At 42.2% G+C, this 21,205-nt stretch overlaps 1 protein-coding gene across 19 annotated transcripts in view; it reads right to left on the reverse strand.

Moving 5' to 3' along the window:
- Positions 1–21,205, reverse strand: part of ank3a (ankyrin 3a) — a 101,358-nt gene that overhangs the window by 50,571 nt on the left and 29,582 nt on the right. For 16 of the 19 annotated variants that reach the window (XM_028423042.1, XM_028423055.1, XM_028423054.1 and 13 more), the window contains exons 2-3: positions 1,514–1,615; positions 1,311–1,409 (exon numbers count right to left, since the gene is read on the reverse strand). In XM_028423042.1, the coding sequence (XP_028278843.1) occupies positions 1,311–1,409; positions 1,514–1,615 (201 nt within the window). Of the gene's footprint in view, positions 1–1,310; positions 1,410–1,513; positions 1,616–1,716; positions 1,901–6,580; positions 6,933–7,148; positions 7,286–21,205 lie in introns of those variants that run through there. The other 3 variants (XM_028423040.1, XM_028423043.1, XM_028423045.1) reach the window with 3 other exon arrangements.

Consider the following 21,205-nt stretch of genomic DNA (forward strand, 5'->3'; position numbering starts at 1 on the left):
GAACATCGCACTGTGCTTCAGTTCACCTCAGCTGTTAAAGAGAAACACAACATATTCAAGATCAAAGCAACAACAGGGCAAGGGCAGTGTCTCCAATATCCTGCATGGAGGCGATTAGTAAAGAAACTCCTGAGCTCATAATATTCTACCACTGCAAAGCTTCATTTTATAAAGTCCTTCATTTAAAGATATGGTAACCCCTTAGTGCTGAAGAATTGCTGACTGCTGTGTGTTAAGGCTGTAAGGCTCAACTGGCCAATGGCTAACAGTTCTTTCATTTCTTTGACCAACAACAGCAAAATGATATCTTCAGCTTAAAGCAACTAAAATATCATTTAGATTTTACATTGTCATATAGATAAAGCTAAGAGACAAACTTCACAAAACTATGAAACCACTACATCTTAAATAGCTGGGTGGAATCTCCTTCACAGTGAACAGTGAAATCCACTTGAGCAACACAAACTGCAGCACCCACCGTTACAACAAAGTTAAATCAACACCTCTCCGACAGCCTCAACGTTGCGATTTGTTACAGAGCTGCTGAACGGCTAATAAACCAAGAACAGGGCCTCCTGTTTACTTCCTCCCACAACAAGACCAGCACTACGTTACAAGGGCAGAAACTCACAGCCACACACCCTGTGTTACAAGACCTAGCCATCCTCAATCAAATAGGACTTAAGACGCTTTAGGACACAGGCAGTGGATTCCCAAGATCTCAAACTAATCCCTCAGCTGCATCCTCGGGGGTCAAAACAGAGAGAGACTTTAATTGGGGGGATTTTCTTCTTGATCTTGAATATTTCATTGTGTCCTGTGTTTATGTCAGCACCAGGCACGTGGCCCAAGGGCACAGAGGCTGAACCAGACGACTAAATGGGAGTGAAAGCCTACCAGGCACAAATATATATATATATAAAATGTTTTTACTGGCTCTCCCTTTCAACTCCTTTTAGCATCAGGAGAACGATGTTTCCACTGCACCTTCCTTAGTATATATCTTATTATACAGCACATGAAATAAACTTCTGCCAACCATTGCATACATACCCAATTAAAACATATCACTGAACACATTTTGCTGGCTTTCTTTAGCTTAATTTTCATCTATTTCCAGGAGCAACACCCACAGGGGTCATTAAATATTGATCCAACTTGAAACAAAGGCTGCACACTTAAGAGTAGCCGTACAGTAGCTGCATGCTGCGTGATCCTACAGAGTAAGCCCTGTTTTGTGCAGGAACCCCAATATGGTCCTGTGTATAGCATCACTGGGGGCTGCCATATTTACAGCAGGTGGGCCTTACCTTTGTAGCTGCATCCACAGTGGCACCGAGCTTTAGCAGCTCAGAAACAACCTCTACATGCCCCTCCTTGGAGGCCAGATGAAGAGCATTCAGACCATTCTGAAGAAGAAAAAGTGTTAGTTCATTCTTCAATGAAAGGATCAGTACGATGTAGGTGTGCTATAAGGGATCCTGATACAAAAACACTGTCTCAGAAAAGTTACCTGATTGCAAATGTTAATCTCCACCCCAGACTTGAGGTAGTCAAGGACCTTTTCAAGGTTCCCTGCCCGGGCAGCTCGCAGGTAACTGGCATTGCTATCAGACTGTAGAGGAGAAAAAGCAACATATAAGTATTTCAAGTCAGACAGCAGATCAACATTTCAGCCTTCAGCACAGAAGAAGAACAGCACATGCATTACTGTACCAGGTAGAGCTCTGTCATAATTTCTCAGATACCCGAAAACACCTTAACAAGAAGAAAAACAAAGCCCTTATCCACAGAGGGTCCATTCTCATGTTAAAGTCATTAATCCATTAAATTCCATTCGTGATAAAAATCCAGCAACATCCCCACAAATCCATGAGAAAAAGCCTGCAGAAGCCACAGCATGTCATCCCAACAATTCACATCATCCTCCATCCATCAGATACCACTGTTTGTTCAATCCAAATGTTTCCGAGCCCCCAGTGTGGGAAGTTCAGTGACCGGATGGTCCTTATAGCTGTCACAGAGACCTCCTCTTTTTCTCTCTCAGAGATCTCAACTACATCCACCGGCAAAGCAGTCTACTGTTCGTCTGGGGCTACGAGAAGCAGAGCATCCTCTGTTCTGCTTGGCTGTCCTTTATTTCACTACAGAAATAGGGCTTTGCACACCCAAATAAAATGATGAGGCAAGCATGTTTTTGCCCCTGTAACAAATGTGGTGAGCATGTGCGTGAGAGAGAAGGAGAGAGGGAGGGGGTGAGATCGAAAGAAGGATGAGAAAAGGAAAGACAAAGAGATAGAGAAAGCTGCAGAAGAGATGAGAAGAAGGGGTGGAGGCAGTGAGGACATCAGCTTTGACATGAAATGACACACAGCGAACTCTGCATATTTTGTCTTCCTTTTTTCTTCACAGCAGTCTTGCAAAGAACATTTTGTAAAACTTACCAGTGGAGCTGCTGAGAGCAGCAAAGAGAGAGAGGCTGTGATATGCAGCTTTATAACAGAGGCTCAAAAACCAAATTCCCCTGAATTATCAAAAGCCCAGACCTGCTAAATTTAGCCTGGTGTCCAGAGACACTAAGGATAAACTCAGCAGGGCCAAATGGTACAGTACGAGCAGTTATCCAACATTGTATTCTCCGCCCCCACCCCCCACCCACCCCCCTCCGCATTGCTTTTCCAGAAATAACTCTGACGAGCACAGAGGGATCTGACCCTACGCCAAAATGTTAGTGAACAAGAAAGCAAGCATCAGATTGTCCCACTGATAGTCTGTATAAAAACTGTGAGAGGAAAATATTTGTATGGACAAACAAATTAAGGGCAAATGAAGCAGTGCTAACTGGAAACCCAGTCATTTCCTGATTACAAAAGCCGCAATCTCTGCAGCAAATCACCCCACATGTAGAAATGTCTTCTTCCTTTTTCCATAGCCCCAACCTCCGGAGGTCTGTTTGGTAGGCGCTGAACTTCTAATGATATTTCTGCTCTTGAGAGAAGTCATGAATTACTGGTACAACAACAAAAGATGAGCCAAGGACCTTTACAGGAAATGTTAAACCATTAGCAATAAGAGATGCAAGTGCAGAAGTGCAGTCAAATTAAAGTAAACACATAAAATAGTTAATGACTGAAGCACTCTGAGAGCGTGTGAGACCCTGGCAGCAGCTGCAAAATAATAATGAATCCTGGTGCAGAGAAATAGGCCACAGTGTGTAAAAACTTGTAAACATGCAATGTAATGTCCTAAAAAAAGTTTTAGAAGCTGTGAGTTTTTTTTAAAACACAAACCAAGCTTTTCTTCTGGTTATTCTGAGAATCAGAAACACTTCAGGTCCCAACCAGTCAGGAAGCAGCCAGCAGGCACTTCCAACCAGCGCTCTGTCATCACCGTGTATCACCTCAACACTATCACTGAAGAAAACTCCCTGTCCTTTTTCTTACGATACCCCCCCCCCTGTCATGTCTGCATGTCATATGCTAACAATTTGACTCAAAGTGGCATCTGGTGCCCTGCTGGAAAGAAAATGTCTTTGTGGGGAGAAAACATGTCAACAAGAAGGAAAATAAACTAACCAAGACCAGAGTCAAACTTCATACCCTACATCTTCGTCCTGCTCCTCTCCTTATAACATTTTTTTATGAACTATGACACAGTATTTATCAGTACAATATGAACAAATGTCTCTCCACATAAGACAATGTCTGTGCAGCATGTGTTTGTGTGTATGAGCACGTCTGAATGTCTGCTACATGTCACAGTAACAGTTGTCCAGTGTCTTACATAACCAGCATGTGTCCTTATTGTGATGTGTGTGAGCTGTATGTGTGTATGTGACTCTCAGGCTTTAGTGAGTGTAACCAAATGTGTGAGCGCTCTAAAACCTGACATGGATATGCACAGGTCACACTGCTGGTGACAGGCAGCATGCATGACAACTACTAAGAAATATACCATGTCAACAATGATTTAAGTCAAACATGATATCATTGCTTTTTGTCAGTAACACAGATTTCTAATAGAGTGCTTGGTTCCATAAAAATTTGATGTGATTTATGCAAAAACTGAGACTTGTGCCAGCATTCACAGGTGTCTGTAACAGCTGTGCGACAAATGTCAAAAGTGTGATGCAAGGATGAGGTTGTTGTCCTCATGGGGGAAAAACTGCAGTTCACCCAGCCGCCACAGGTGTCACCATTACCAAGAGGAATGTGATTCTCACATTCAGAACATTTTCTGTATTAAGCAATGGTCCTTTAAACATCACACAGTGGCTCTTTGCCACTCCTTCTTCATCTACCCAAGCTTGAGTGCCAACAGATTAAAGAGTTTTCAATCCATTTCCACATCATTTTCTCTTTATCCTTTAATGCCTGCAGTGAGAACCTATGACCAACATGTCCAAGCCTCCATCCACATCCCATCTACACCAGGCTGGATCCTTGGAGTCTTTGTGAATGAAGTATTACACCGGACAGGGTAAGAGATTAGTAAGAGAAAGCCTCTGCAGATCAGAGGTTCAAAGGAAATGGGGCCATTAAAGACTAGGTTAAGCCTGAAGGAAAGCAATAATCTACTGTTAGGATAGAAGGGAGTGGATGAGAGAGAGAAATGTGACACAAAAGTGATGACTGGAAAATCTGAAAATTACACCATCATTCCCAATTACAGTCTTAAAAAGTCAGAAATGCAGCTAATTCCCTGGTAAGATGCTGTAAAAATGACAATTATCCATGAGAGCTGTAATTAAAAATGCCCCTTGGACACTGACTGCTGTCTGCAGAGGGAGAAACTGGATAAATAATAGTGAAGTTTTTTGTTGTTGTCATTTAAAAAGAATGTGCAGATTTGACTACACCACTGCATATTTTCATACAGGCTCAATCTAATCCACTATGACTGACATTTATAGCAGAAATAATACAGACAAATGTATTAGTTATGAGATATTTTTATTCTTTTGGGGATATTTTTCTTTGCTTCTTTTTTTCTAAGAGTTTTTATCCAAAGGAAAGCATCAATTCAAAAATGATTTCCTTAGAATAAATTATTAAATTATTTTTTTTCTTGCATACTAAGTGCTAAATAGTACAGTGTGTAGAGCAATCATATGTATGGCAGTGGCAGCAAGTCAGGGCCTCAGATAAAAGCTGATCAGTCACTCTCTTCCTTATGTATGGAGATTCGTGAGGTTTTGGAGCTTTGTGGTGTTTGTTTAAATTTCTGCTGATTCTGAACTTGGCTCTATTTCTCCTCATGACATCAACGCAGTGATAGCCTAGATGGATTGAGGATATTTAGCTAGTATAAAGACTGATATCCCCGGTCAGCCAGACTATGATGATGTCAGTTTGGCACTGTGTATCCTGCTTGTAACAAAACAGAAACTTGTGCACCAATTTCTCCTCCCCTGAAACAATAAATAATACATTCCATTTTGCACAGGCTCTTCACTTACATGCAAATAAAAGCATGTACACGCAAACACAGACACATGTTGATGTCATGACTGTAGGATCTGTGTAAACCAAGGGAGCTTAAAAGGGGAGAGCCAGACCAGAGGCGGCTGTATTGTTTCACTTTATCCCCAGCTCTCCTGACAGCACAAAACACACACAGCTCTACAGCTCTGCTAGAGCACAAAGCCCGGGACATCAAGCGGGGCCAAAGAGCCTCATCCCAGAAACCACCACATCCACGCCTCTTATCTCTAAGCACATCTCCTGCTCTGCATGGTCCCTCACAGAACATCTTTCCTTCTCTTAGTTCTATATATAGCAAAGCTATTGATGAATTAATGCTCCCATTTCACCACCAACCACATACCAGAGAATCATTATGAAGGTTTTCAAAGGGATGGATGCAAGGGATGTTATTGACAAAGCAATGAATGACAATCTATATAAAGAGTCTTTACATTTCGGAGCCTCCTCATATTTCAGTGTAAAATGCGATCTGAATGTGTAGTACACACAGTGCATCAGCACCTGCTTCACAGCTCTTGTAAACATTGTAACGCTGGACCACACATTTAGCAGCACTGCAAAGAGGAGACACGTCATCCGGTGTGGTAAGAGTAAATAAACGACTTTTAACCAATTTTGAACTCATTACACAGCGACTTAAATCTTTATTCGTTGATTTTTTTTGTGAAGATTTGGAAGCGTGGATTAATTCCGTTATTTTGCAAAACGTAAAGTTAGCTTAGCTTAGCTTAAAGACAACAAGGACAACCAGGAAAAAAAGTCAACCAATGCCCTACTTGTGCATCACAATGAAGACATGTAGTATAATTTGTTGGTGTAATAAATGTGTATGAAGAAATTCTGTATAATAGTGGTAGATATGATTAAACTATTCTACAAACATACATCAAGTACTGTTGATCTGACTGCAGCAGATCAGCTGACTCCAGGCTCATACACACATGCAGTCATATTAAATCACAGTGGAGCAGATCATAGTGTTCTAATTCATTCACAACATTCAACTCAACCTCTGTCACTTAATTAGAATTTTCCTTCACTACACAGCTCTGAGGTAAAATGCTAGAATAAATCTTAATGTTAGCTCTACTCACTTGGGTAAGGAAAGCAGCACCCTCTTCCACAGCCATGTTCACCTTCTTTCCTTCCCTCCTCTGAATGAGTGAAACATGAGCTCAGAGTGGCCAAGCAGCCAAGCAGCCAAGCAGCCAACCAGTCATCTCTTCACTCAGTAAGTTAGGTCTGTTGTCAGCCTCATGAACCTCCTCCATCCCACTTAGGGGAAAGGTGCCATTGGCTCAGGTAACACACACACAAAAAAAAAAATCAAAGCACACCAGCAGCTGCTTCCACTTTCAGGTCGATGCTGTACACTTCACACAGAAGGATGGAGGGAGGGTAAAGGAGGGAGTATGGTAGAGGAAAAGGGGGTCTATTTAACTCTGCAGTGATGAGTAAACAAAGCACGGAGCGTCTCATAGTCTTTCACGCTGCAGAAAGGACACACGCCAAATCCCCTCTGCTGCCTCCCTCCCTCCCTCTTGCCTTTTTTTTTTTTAAATGTGTCAACAAGGGTAAATCCCTGCTGCCTCGCAGACGCTGGCCCCTGCCCCAGAAAGCACCTTCCAGTGGGGAGGGTGCAGGAAGAACACCCTGACTTACCATAATAGCAGAGGCTTCTCCCTCCCGCTCTGCCTCCTTCTTTTTCTTCCTCATCTTCATCTACTCTGAGGGTGGGAAGGTGGGGGGGTATAAGTGTGATCTTGATATCCAAGGTTGAGTAGGCAAGCAGAGAGAGGGGCCAAACTGAAAATAGCAGCTGAAACAAATACTTTTGCTAAATTGCCAACCCCCTCATCCACTTGTTATCCCACCCACTCTCCCTCTCTCCCTCCCACTCATTCTCTCTGGTTCGCTCTCCCTGCCTCTCTGCCAGCACTCTGCTCTTTATTGTCATCCTGCTTATCAGCTTTTTTATCCTTTAACAAAGACCAGACCAGTGTGAGAGCTATGAGCTGGGAAAGCTCTACATATATATACCTGGCTGCATAGAATCGGCAGGGAAGAGACTGGCAGTAGTGCTAATAGTGGAGATAGAGGGGCAGAGAACAACAATAACACCAGAGACTATTTTGGGGCGAGTGGACCAGTGGGGCACCCCCACTGTCAACAGGGACACTTTAACAGAGGATTAGGGGCTTTTCCTTTAGTATTGGGGACACCCTCTGTCTTTCCACCTCTCACCCCTCAGCAGACACGCCCCCAACTGCAGTCAGCAGCAGAGGGGAGTTTGTCATTTACAAGCTTCACCCCCACTGTTTTCTTCACACAAATTCTCCTCATAGCTCAAGCACCGACACAGTAAGATTTCAGCCGGGAAAAATCACTGCTCTACTGAACAAAGCATGGCTGGATCTGATCACTATCTGTGTGAGGAGAAGGGAAAATAGGCAGGTGCAGGTTAAAGCGTGACATGCAGCATAGCTAATGTTACATTTTTATCTTGGGTTATTACACCTGAGGGCAGTAAGTGGTCTCATTATTTATCTTAAATCACCACCCACAACAACATTTATATATTTATGAAGCAACATTTAATAGGATGCCTAATATAAGTGCAACTATAGGGATACCAGAATTTTTTGGTCAAATCCATGTCTTTGCCTCTATAGGAGACAAAAACAGGGTAACAGATCAAAAGCCAAGCCGTGTTATTACACTACAAAAACTCTGCATCTGCACAATTCCTGTTACTCTCTGCTAAATACACACTTTTATCATCAGTGAAAAAGCTGCTCTCCACAGATGAGTAAACAAATACTAAGGTCAATATCCCAGGGACACTCTGCATGAGGTATTTTGACAGTTCATGAGCGTCACGCCCATACATGTTGTTTTTTTTACTGGAACATCACACACACACCTCTGTAGGATACACATCCCCACAGCCAATCACATGCAGCCATGGCTATCTATCCCTTAGCCACTTTCTGTCACCACTCCAGATAAATAACACTACTGCATTATGGGTATTTTCCAGTGTTGTCAACTCTCAGAGACAAAGACGGTTTAGAGACAAACAGTGTGAGTCACAGGAATCCAAACGGTGGTGTGTGCCCTCAGTGTGTGTGTGTGTGTGTACGTGAGACCTGACAGAGGGAGTGACAGATGCTCTGGACCAGAAGAGGCGAGTGAAACATGTGATTGGTGGATCACAGGCCTGTTTGCGCTAACACCGATGGTGGGCAGCCCTCCTTAGAAAAGGCAGGGTTACCATGGTTACGGGGGAGGTTACAGAAACAGAAAGGAGAAGGGAGTCGGGTCTGCTTATGGAAAATGATTTCTTTTGGCACAGTGGTGCTCACTCTCTGTTAGCGCCTGTCTCACACAGAGTCCTTGATGCTGGAATTCAAAGCTGAATGGGTATTTTGTGGTGTTTATATTCATTTGAGCATTTGACCTTTAGGATATATCTCAATGCTGTGTGATTATCATTTTGAAATACTCTGCAGTGAAAATTGTTAAAGGATTTTCCCCTAAAATTATCTCCATGATTTTATGTTCAAACTCAGCAGAAATGGCTCTGGGCTAATACAACTTTTGCCCTCTATTTCCTTTCCTGTTTTCACAAACATTGGCGAGCTCAGATACTATCTCAGAGGAGCTGTAAAATATCACACCATCGTCATTCTGCGGAGTATCCTGTAGAAAATACACACACACACACACAGACAACAGACAGATATTTACTGCTTGTGCTGCACGGATTGTGCTCAAGGGCACAGCTACCCTCTGTCACCCGGGACATGCTACCGTCAGGAAGGGAAGGAGGGAGCCAAGCAGGCAGAGAGAAAGAGGAGGAGGAGGAGGAGGTGATGAAGGAGGGGGCTCACAAGGAAAAATAGGTGAACTGCAGAATTAGGGCAAGCCTCCACCTCACATGCACCAACACCTCCCAGCTAACATATATGATAATTTATTATCAAGCTATTAAATTATTAAAGCCCTACAATACAGGCCCATTTACATTTTAAATTCTGGAATATTTTGAGACGTTAGATGTAACATTAGTTGTCATGTAGTTTTACTACTGCTGCTCACATGAAATTTCCTGTCTAGAACCAATAACGCTGACTCTGACATGAGGAGACGTTGAATGTCGCATTGGATTTCATCCAACTGACTTGTCAGCTGCACAGGTGAAACCTACACACTACTGCACTATGTTGAATCAATACCTGTCCCGCCAAAGAGTCACCCCGTGAGTGGCTCCAGAAGACAGTCGCACAGGAGGAGGAGGGAGGGATAAGGAAACAAAGTGGACAGACTAGAGGTGTGAGAGGGTAAAACAGGAGAAAGTGAAGAGAAGAGAGTGAAAGTAAAGAAGGAATGTAAAGGACATGGTGAAAGAAAGAAGACCAGAAGAAAATTAAACAACATTTAGGAGTTTAGTTATGTCTGGCACAAAGTCAGAAACTCCTCCTCCTCTTCCTCCTCCTCCTCCTCTCCCCTCCTGCGTTCCATCTCTAGCCTCTGTTTGACCTGCATCAGACTCTATTAAACAGTCAAACACTGGACTCTGGTGGACAATCACTTGCATGACAACTGTGCCAAACATCACAGGTCTCTGTGTGTCAACTTAGGTTTGGTCAAAAGAATAATCACCAACAGACAAAATGCAGTCTGCAAACATCATTTAGATTCTCAGGATCAAACTATTACTTTTGCTCAGTTCAGCAACAATTAATTCAACAAGCTTGTTTCACCACACAAGTAGCACACATCATTTTGCAATCAAACAAAAACAAAGAGCTGAAAGATACTAACTTTATTTATCTGTCCCTGATAATGTCTGAATATGGACATACAAAAAGAAACGCATCAGAGCTGTTACCCCAGAGTAAACATGCATTTTATCAAACAGACTTCCAGGACACCGTCATAATTTCAGTAAACCATAAATTTCATGGTGCACAAGTGTAGCCACCTGACAGTTATGACTAAAGAGAAAAGTCCATAAACCATCTTAAAACACTGTTTGTGACAAAAATTCATTCCTCTGCAGAGAGATACATTTACATAAGAGATTCCAATCTTTACAGTCATGCAGTAATGGGACATAAAAATGCAAATAACCAACCAGTAAAATAGGCTGGAATGACTATTCTCAGTAATATGAGCCAATCATGGATGAACTGCAGGTAATGAGCTGCAGAACCTGAAATTGCACTCTGTGTGTGTGAGAGAGAGAGAGACAATGCAGAGGAGAGAAAGAGTCACATGTTACACATAAATTGTGTAGTTCACACATATAAAAGCTGAATTCAAATCTCATTATAACACATGAAGAGCAGAATATCTCTATGACTCTAAAATGTCTTGTCACTTGACATAGTGGCTCAAAGGGCCAAAACACAGGTTTCACTCACTCGCTTTGCACCACAGTAAGTGAAAGTCAAAGGTAGCGACTGAATGTCCACCTGGCTCCTACATTTAGTGGGGCATGGTCAAATTGAAATTGACTTTCACAGTTACGTAATCAAGTTTGAAGGTGTCTTTCCGGATGTTTTGCCAGCTACCTTTGTAACACCTTGTTTGTTTGTGACTTCTGTCACAGACTGTTCTCTCAAACTTTAATGTCTCCCTCTCTTCATCAGTCATATAGGCATGGCATTACTTTAACATCTTAGTGTCTTTCCCACATACGCACTGCACGGTATCTGCTATAGGTGTATCTGTGTGTGTCCACTTAGGCCCCTATAGACAAGAAGTTCTTCTCCATGGAGAGGAAAGAAACACATTTAAAAGCCACATTATGGCTACTCATGAAACCACAAAGGCAGAGAAATGCATTTAGCTGATGCTCTAACATTCAGCCAAGCAGCTGTATATGAAGTGTGACCCTGTGTTAACCCCTATGGAAAGACTTACAAAGTTTTTGATAAGCTGTGTTTGCCTTCCGTGACAATGTTTTAAGATCAAATGAAACCTCGTGTAAAATATGATGCATCAACAATCTGAGCAGATGAAGAAAACTCCCTGATGAAATATTAAAGTCTTGCAGTCTGAAAGACAGCACATAAGCACACACACACACACACACACGCCTCCCTACAGGTCTAAGTTGTAATGTTGCAGCTTAACAAGAATAAAAAGGAAAAGCAGGCGTTCGCTGTCTGTCAGTGAAACAAAACAAAATGTGTTGTAAATGTCTGTTCTGTAGCATCCACCATAACGTTTTAATAGCTCATAAAGTTATCTATAAAAACAGGACATATAAAGAGTCTGTTATTTTGGCCCGTCGGGCAGCACTGAGGGTGCTATAACTGTTTTCGCCTGATCTTTGGCAGGCGTGGAGTACCAGACGAGAGCAGACCACGAGCCATCTGTCCCCCCTGAGTCCCCCCACCCCCCCACACACACACTCCTTATTGTCCACAAACATACACACATGCACAAGCAGACTCCAAAATGCACACAAGCACCTAAACTAAACATACACACGGATGGTTCGGTAAACATGTCAAAATTAGGGGAAAGTTTTCTAATGATGATCGGCCTTTGACACAAGGCAAACGCTCCTTCCAGACATGACGGATGAGGAGGAGAAGGAAGGAAGTAAAAAGAGGATTTACACTGGATTTATCTGTTATCCCGAATGCTCACCAATACAACTGCTGATCTTTCATTTCGTTAATCTGTGTACCATCCTCCTCAAACACAGAGGTTCTAACACGTTCCTCAGTCACCAGTGTTTCTGCTCAGCAAACAGAAGGCTATTAGGTGCTGAAACAGCCAGCTGCCCCTTTAGGCAGTGTAAAGTAATAGGCTGTTGAATGGGGAGGCCCAAATCCATAATAGCAGTTCTCCCCAAAGGTGGCAACAAGACAGGCCATGTGAGCATTCAACAGTGAAGGCATTCACCTGGGTTTAGTTGTATAGAAATGGTCAATTTCTCAAAAGAAAAAAATCACTACAGACTGCTGGTTTTCTTTGAAGTGTGTGTCTAAATACATTCGAACAATTCAGTTTCAATTAACCAGCCGCTACAGCCACACATATCAGGCCATGTTTCACAGTAACCATGCCATGATCAAACCCTAGCAGCCGTTCCTGAGGCCATCACAGTTTAAAGAGGTCAACTGGGTCAAGCGTAGCCTGAAGAAGGATTTCAATACATTTAAGTGGACAGAGTCATTCAGTGAGATTAGAGTGACTCATATAGATTAATAACACCAGCAGATGTCAGTGCACACAAACAATGCTGCTACTACACTTGAGGTGGAGTGGGCCTGAAAAGTTAGACCGTGTAAGATGGAAATATAAAAGCTCTCTGCTGCTAGCCTTCCTGCTAATGCAGACTTTATGATCAGTGTCTCTACCAATTGTGCTGTGTTTAGCACAGGACATGGGACACGAAAATCGATAAAGGGAGGGGTACAGGATGATCCAGAATGTCTCTGACTCCCTCTCATCTCCTCATCTGGGTCTGGGTTTTTGGTTGGCTATTTTCTTTCTGAAGGACGCTGTAATATGTACCTGGATCCACCAGTGTACATCCACACCAAGGCTCGGAAAGCACAGCAGCTCACTGAGATCACACAAAAACAGTTTGAGCATCAAGTCAACATCTGCTGGTTTCATGTGGCACAGATAAACAAGTTTCATGTATCTTTTTATTTACAGGATGAAGGCTATCAAACAGAAGAGGCCAGAGGTGCAGCTCTTCTTTAATCAGGGTCACACTAGCCTCCCAGTTTCAAGCATCTTCCTCCAGCTCTACTCAGCTTGTTTACAATCATGCTGATGCTGCTTTCATGTCTTTAAATAAGCAGCTACTGCTAAAATATCAACTGGAAGCTTTGTTACAACATTATATCTAGTTTGTATAATCAGTACAAATAAGAAAGATGACGAGTTGTGCCAGACTATTTTATGGGGAAGCAAGGCAACTGGTGACGACATAAGGTCCATATATCTGTATGAAAACCTGATGATATACTGTGGTTTGCATGTAACTGTGCAACTGTCAGAGTGGGTAAAGGAGATACAGCCAGTAAATGACTGCTGGCAGTTGGAACACAACCTTGTCCTGCACGGCAGACAATTTTTTTATTGTTGGTGGCAGCACTTTTACTTTGGACCAACATTAGTCCTGTGGCACTAAACCTGTGACTGACATCCACCTCCAACACCCTGTATGAGGGTGTGTTAGCTGACCCGCTCTGACCCCCACCCCAAACACCCCCCACCCCCCGTGTCCGTCCATCCATCACACATAGCCAGAGCTGACTGCTCATCAAGGCTGCAGCCACAACACACTGTAAGCAGTCTTCAATCAACACTTTTTACAAGTGCATTACACTTTAGTGCACATACGTATTATTTTGCCTACTATGGTACATATACATGCTGGAGCAGGTAGCATCAAGGTCGCAGCTGAGCGGAGAGACTAATGACCTATAATAAGACACAACCTTGACTGATGGGGACAGTCAGTTAGCTTGGCTGCAGCAGCCAAAAGAGCAGCACACACACATTATCTCTCTCTCCCACACACCTCTGCTCTCTGCAGCTCAGCATCATCAGCATCTCATCCCTGAGGTGGGTTCTAATCTGCTATACATAATTTTACCACATCTTTTTCACCACTCGCATCTTATCTCTCAGTGTTGTTTTATTTTCTTTAGCAGTGTTTTCCTGTTTTAATTGTACTACAAAAAACATAAAGAGTTCTTGACTTTGTGGAAAAATTGCCATTGACTTCTGATGATGCATTACAGGATGGAGAGGCAGACATTGTATCGAGGTTATCTCCACCAGGTTAAAGGTGATATGTGTTCTTATAGGGACATTTTGAGGCTATATGATCAAGCAGTCTCCGCTCCCGCGCATAGCTCACCTTTAAATGCCTCTTCCATAACATCAATCTAGCAATCAGCAGTTTACACACAGAGAAATCACATAAACACATGCACTGTACCATTTGCACACACACACACACATAATATGCAAATACACACACACATTCAATCTTGCATTTTCACCAAAGCTCCATACTACACCACCAGCTATTGTAAAAGGGCTTCAGCCTGACTCATAACATTATTGGATTGATGGCGAGATTGAATCTCAATTCTGCCAGCACATCATAACGTGATAGGATAGACTCCTGCAGCCATTTTCTCCAGTCGACTGTTAAACCTACCAATCAAGAGTATCTGAAAGAGCTTTAAATCCATTTTAAATCAATACATGGCATCATATAATCAACAAATTGTAAAGGTTAGGACTTCAATGACACAGATGTCATGCTGACCCCGAAAAAAGAGGAAAAACAAGCACAGCTTTTTCCCATTGTTGTCTCCTGTGTCATTTCTGCTTAGTTCCAACACTTATTATAATTGGTCACTTCAGCAACTTGCATGATTGGAGCAGCCATTTAGCCTTCAGGAAGGGAAGGTCCCAGAAAAGTTCAAAAAGCACTCTAGGTGTCAAGCTGACACACACAGTTGACAGAATCCCAGTCAGCAACACACACAGACACACACACAGACACACACACGCAGGACGAGAGCAACAGTCAGCAGCAACGCTAACAACAACCTGACTGGTATTGCTGTGTCTTAGTGCATCAGATCAACCCTTCCTCTGACAGAAAGCAAAGTGTGCGATTAGACAGACCTTCACAAAGAGAACAATGTTGTCTAAACTGCAGAATTTGGATTAAGTATTGTTCATTAGTTGATTCATTTTGGATTGTGTTAACATTTATCTTCATCACAAAAGACAACTAAAGACTCCTTTCATCCAACCGAATAGTGGTATTGGTGATCAGCTTATGTTGAACATTTCAGGTCTTGCTTTCTATTTGAAGTAAGTGCAGGGATGTGTTCTTTCAATAAGATTTTCCACCTTCAGATTACAATCTTATTCCCATGAAGATGAAGGAGGAGGAAGTGGTCACCATTTTAACCATTTGAAATGCATGAATCCTCCTTAGGCTACAAAACCAGTTATTCCTTTTCCAATAGTATGCTGCCTACTGATGGGCCACCACAACTGCAGACACTGAAGAGGGATACTATACTATACTATTTCTTATAGAAGCATTTTTTTATGTGTAAGGTTATGTTGTCACACGCTGTAGCTGTTGGTTTTAATTTTAAAATGTTTTAATTTTGAAATGTATGAATTGTCAATTATAATTATTTAATTGATTAAGAAACTTTTATTAGTCCTGCTGCGAGCTGCTGTACATACCTCAAATTCTTAAACATGACAAACCCAGAGGCCAGAGGTTCTGTTTAATGTCCATACATCTCAAATACAACAGATTCAAATCCATTTTTGTTAAAATAGTGGCAAAACAAGAAATGTGCAGTTCTTGGTAATATCTCTCATTTTCATTCTGGAGTCAGTTTGATCATACTACTACGAGATAAACTGTATGATGCAACACAGGTGAGACACATCATGAAGAGACGGTGGAGCATCTCTGAGTCAGGCTGCTTTCGAAATAACAACCAGAAAGAGACCAAAAATATCTGATGTGAGATTGTCAACATGGCAATACAGATCATCAAGGGAGCTGTCTGGAAGTAGCTGTAGGGGCTGTTCTATTTTCAACACACTGGGTGCTTGTGAAAGCGTCAAACAGGAGTGACGATGAACCAGCAGAGGAAGAAGAAGGAGGGATGACACGTACAGCTGTACATTAAGGGATAAATATTATTAACACACATTGCTGGAAGGGTGGGCTCATGTGTTGGCGATGACTGCACAAGGTGAAAGTTTATACAGCGAAGGTTTCTTTACTGTCTTCATTACTGATTATTTTCTTTTAAAATCATTTTTTGGTTTATAAAATGACACAACAGACTGAGAAAATTTAAAGCTCTCTTTCCTGTGTTAGCCTTACTCTTCGTTCCTCTCCTCTCCTTTGCCCTTGCTCCACAGTATTTGTAATGGATCTGTGACAGGAGCGGTGTGCTCGGAGGGCACTACAGAGCCAGCGTACACAATCCTCTGTCCTGATGGTAAACCTATATCACAGCATGTACAGACGCCGTGCACTGAAATCTTCCCCCCTACACATTAAAAGTATTTTCAAAGAGGCTCTAAAAACATTCCTGTAAACTGTAGACTAGTTTATATAGCAATTGTTATATAGTCAAAATCTGTGTTTTACTGTAATTATACACCAACAGGTGTGTGACAGAAAACTGTAATCAGAGGGTTTGGATCAGAGGTCAAAACAGAGCCAAACTCCTTTGCTAATAACTCCAGGCCAGGCATTGATTTTCCTTCTCTGGTTACACTCAGGAAGAACCGGGAAGAGGGCGAGAAGGCAGGACGGAGGAAGAAAATCAGAAAGATTAAAAAAAAAAAAACCTCAGCTGACTCTGGGTTTGAAATTGAGGACATTTCGAGAGGGAGGCACAAATATAGGTATGATATACATCACCGCTTAGCTCTGTTCCCAGCCAGCATCCTTAAATTTCAGACATAGTACAATTTGATACTGCGCTCCTGTGGAACTACGGCAGGAATCCTCTCTGACCTTTCTAAAGCTACCACTGTGGAAAAAACAGGGTCTGCTACTTCAGTCATCTTTCAATAAAAAAAAACAAACAAATTAAAAAAAAAAACAAAAAAAACACATGCATCCCACAATATGCTGTGAGCGCTCACTGATACCAGAGTGCAAACATGTTTGGCAAAGCTGCCTGTGAATAATTCAGTATCAAACGTTAAGTAGACAGAATGCTTCGCTTCTATTCTGGCTGTGTACAGAAACACGAGACATGCAGCCAAAGTCTTGGACTCTGTGTGTGTTTATGTGCAATACTTACTGTCTAAAGGTCTACATTTCCAGTGATCTGACACATAACCAGCTGAGTAAAAGAATACCAATTCCACCTCGGAGCTACAATCAACCTTTTTCCCATCAGCTGGCATTATGCTGGATTACCGCACTCTGCACAGGCCTACAATAAGGACATATGCTATACAACTAGCCAGGAGATGACAAAGGCAATCAATTCACTCCCTTGTTCTACCTCCCAGTATACCGCACACTAAACATACACACTGTGAAAATTCTGAATTTCCATGCTAAGATTGCACTGCAACCTTTTCACACTAAATTACCTCCTTTAGGGTGCAATGGAGTACAGTCTATATGCTGTGACAAAGTGGTATTAAGAGCCAGTGTTGTAGTTGAGTCCATTAGCTTGCCTTTGCAGGAGGTTTATTGTGCTTTAGTGGGTAATAATAATACACATTTCAGTAAGGAAGAAGTGTGGCACAAGAGGACCTGTAAGAAGAACGGTTTAAATTTAAACAATATAGCGGCCTGGGTGGAAGGATGGGGCGCATCCATATTTGGGAATTTGGAATTGGTACATAGCAAATAGAGGGGAGGGGGGGTTATTTTTTACTCTAATAATGAATGTAGGCGTTTTTTTTGTATTCCCATGAGAGCCCTGCATACACCCCCTGCCACCTTCACACACACACACGCACCCTCTCTCTCCTTTCTCTCCTCTCCCTGCCCCCCACGTGAGAGAAGGAGAGAGGGAGAGAAAGAGAGAGGGAGAGAGAGAGTGCGCGTGCTAACTGTGAAGAGGTGTGATTACCATCGATCTGTCCTAACACAGCCCATTTCCTCAGCTCAAAGCCTCCGAGCTCCAGCCTGCATGGTGGGTCTGCCAAAAGGCCGGGACCACATGCTACTGTCCTTGGCCAGGGGCAGAACATGTTTTTTTTTTTTTATGGGAAAGAAAATGTGACAACTGGACGACACATCCAGACCTATTGACAACATAACATTAATTAAGTATTAATGTATTTAAATGAATCCTGCTAAATAAAGGTTTTATTGTCTCTTCTTGTTTCTTTCTGAGTATTCTGGGGGTCTCAAAAATAAGCCTGACAACAACAAAAAATTGATGACCACCATGATTCTTGTTATCTCTGCACGTTATGGTGGAATGGCAGGTGGTTAAGTGGAGGATAGGAAGACATGGTGGTGGAGGAGAAGAAGGAGGAGGAGGAGGTGGGGGCGAGCAAATGAAAGTAATTATCAAGCCGTACAGGCGTGAGTCCCAAGGGTCAGCAGAGCGGCAGAGAGAGAGAGAGAGAGAGACAGAGAGAGAGCAGGACTGCACAGTTTCAGCTTTATCTGCGAGTGTGTGAGGAGCACCTGCCATACATGCATAAAACACACACACGCCTGTGACTCAACATTTGGCCCATTTAAGAGCCTGATGGTGGAAGAGGTCTGGCATTGATGCACAGTAGGGGATTAATAAGTGTGATGTAGGAGGAGGGGGGAGGGGGGGTCTCTCTCTTTCACACATACATACACAGTGGTGCTTCAGTGAGCAGTGAGTTGAAATTGACTCAACAGCGGACATGTGCTTAAAATGGAAGAAATACACCAGAACCTGTGGGCAGCATTATGCTTTTAAAGGCATTAACAGGGTATCAGCAGGTGAAAAGATGGAGAGCTAATCACTCACTGTGGACAGTGGACGTCTTCCTCTGCCGTCATCCACACTTCTATTCATGTGTCTCTCCACACCTGCTGCCCCTTGCCCTCTCTTTCTCTCCCTCAACTCTCCACATCTTTATCACCCCCCCCTTTCTTCTGTCTCTGGCCTCCCCTCCCCTTCTTCATTCATCTCTGTAATTATGTCACTAAGCAGCATCATGTATTCTTAACTATGTGTGAATAATCTCACGGTGAACTCCCTCTCTGTCACATCAGAGGTGAGTTCTATCCCTACAGGAAATGTTATGCTCATGGTTCCACTAAGGTAGACTGGAACACCAAATTGGTGCCAACAATTAACAACATACCGTTTACTTATGTAGCAGTACAATGGCACAACCAGCACTGTATTTATATGCATATATTCCGTAGCTGCAGGCAGTGTTGGAAGGTTATAGGCGTCCTTTTATTCTACTAGAGATTACATGCACATTTTTAATATTTTAAAAACAAAACACAGCTACAACATAATTGGGCCTACATTTGGGTTGTAATTACTCCTCAGTTAATCACTTGGTGCATGAATTTTCACATAAATAGCTAAAAAAAAGAACAGTTGCTCATTTTGTCTGAAAACAAGAACCTAAAATGTCTTGGTTGTTTTATGTAACACAAACAGAAAATCATCACAACTACTCAGCAAGCTCTATTTTGTCATACACAAGTACTCGAGTATTTCACATATTTTTAAATGCCATGTTATATAATGTAACATACAGTTCATATGTGATTATTGTTTACTAAAGTGTGTATGTATCCCCATATTGGGGCTGTTGGAACGATAACCCACAAAAAATAAACTGGTGGTTCTACACAGTGAAATCTGATCATTACTGTGTTATTATGCTTAATATGAACTCACGCACTGTAGCTCCTCATATGACACCACATCAGAATTAGGTACAATGAGAGGAAGAGGAGAGAGGGCGCACATGGATGAGAAGAGTTGCAAGAAAGACGCCACTCACCTTCAAATGACCTTTAGGCTTACGATCATGCTTCCTCTCTCCCTGCATCTATAATTCTCTCCATTTCCTCTTATCTCGCCCTCTTTTTATCACACATGCTCACTCTCTCTTCGTCCATTATCTCTCTGTTTCTACATCTATGCCTTATTCTCAGCACTTCTCTCATCTATGATACACACACACACACACACACACACACACACACATTGGTTAGCATCAAAAGGATGTAAAATATTAATACTAAACATATCACCTGATGCACACTCAAAAGACGTTCCAGATCAGCAACCACAACTAGACAACATGGATTTTTTTCCCAGTGGTAGGACAAACAAATCCTCTCATACACTGGTTTCCAGTTACGAAGGCTCCCTAAGAAACCCCCCCCCCCACACACACACACACAGACACCAACGCACACACCATCCCCCAGCCACAGCTCGCAGTGAGGACCCTCGAAGTGGTCGATCAATAATTAGAACAATCCTTATTACATGCTCTCATTTCCCCTCAGAGACTGAAGCTAATGTAGAACAATAGCAGCATACAGTAGGGTGAGGACGCTACGTTGCACACTGGAGGATCCTGCACGTTTCTGGACATGTGAAATACAAGACTGAGGATTAAAATGGACTGATTAACTTGTATTATAGAGTGTGTGTGTGAATTTGATACAGCCACAATGCATCTACTGCACAGACCGAGGACAGAATTCCAAATTTAAACACAGGTCTGCTGACACTTTTACTGAATATTACTATAAAAAAGTAAACTTGTATACAATATACAGTGTAGCACTGTATTTGTCTCTGGGTCAACATATTGGGTAAAAGTTAGCGGAATGCAGAAAGGCAAGGAGAAAGGCATTGTCGGCCCACTTATGAGGCATTTTAGTAATCTAGGAGACATAACAGCCACTAGCAATATTGCAATAACACTGATTAACATTGGTGAGATGTTCAGAATGAAAGAAAGAGAGGTTAGTATTGAAAAAAGTGCATACATCCATGGATGACTTATTGGTATAAAATTGTAAAATTTGGTTATGACAGCAGTGACTAGCAGGTTTTAAGATTTTAAATTTTGTATCAGTCTTAATTGGTTTTTCATGGAGTAAAAAGTCATTTTTTTCCATCAGTGAATGTGTCATATGTCTGTCTGTCCATCTGCATCTGAGTTACTGCATGTGTGAA

This window comes from Parambassis ranga, chromosome 15 (genome assembly GCF_900634625.1).
Source record: "Parambassis ranga chromosome 15, fParRan2.1, whole genome shotgun sequence".
NCBI lineage: Eukaryota > Metazoa > Chordata > Actinopteri > Ambassidae > Parambassis > Parambassis ranga.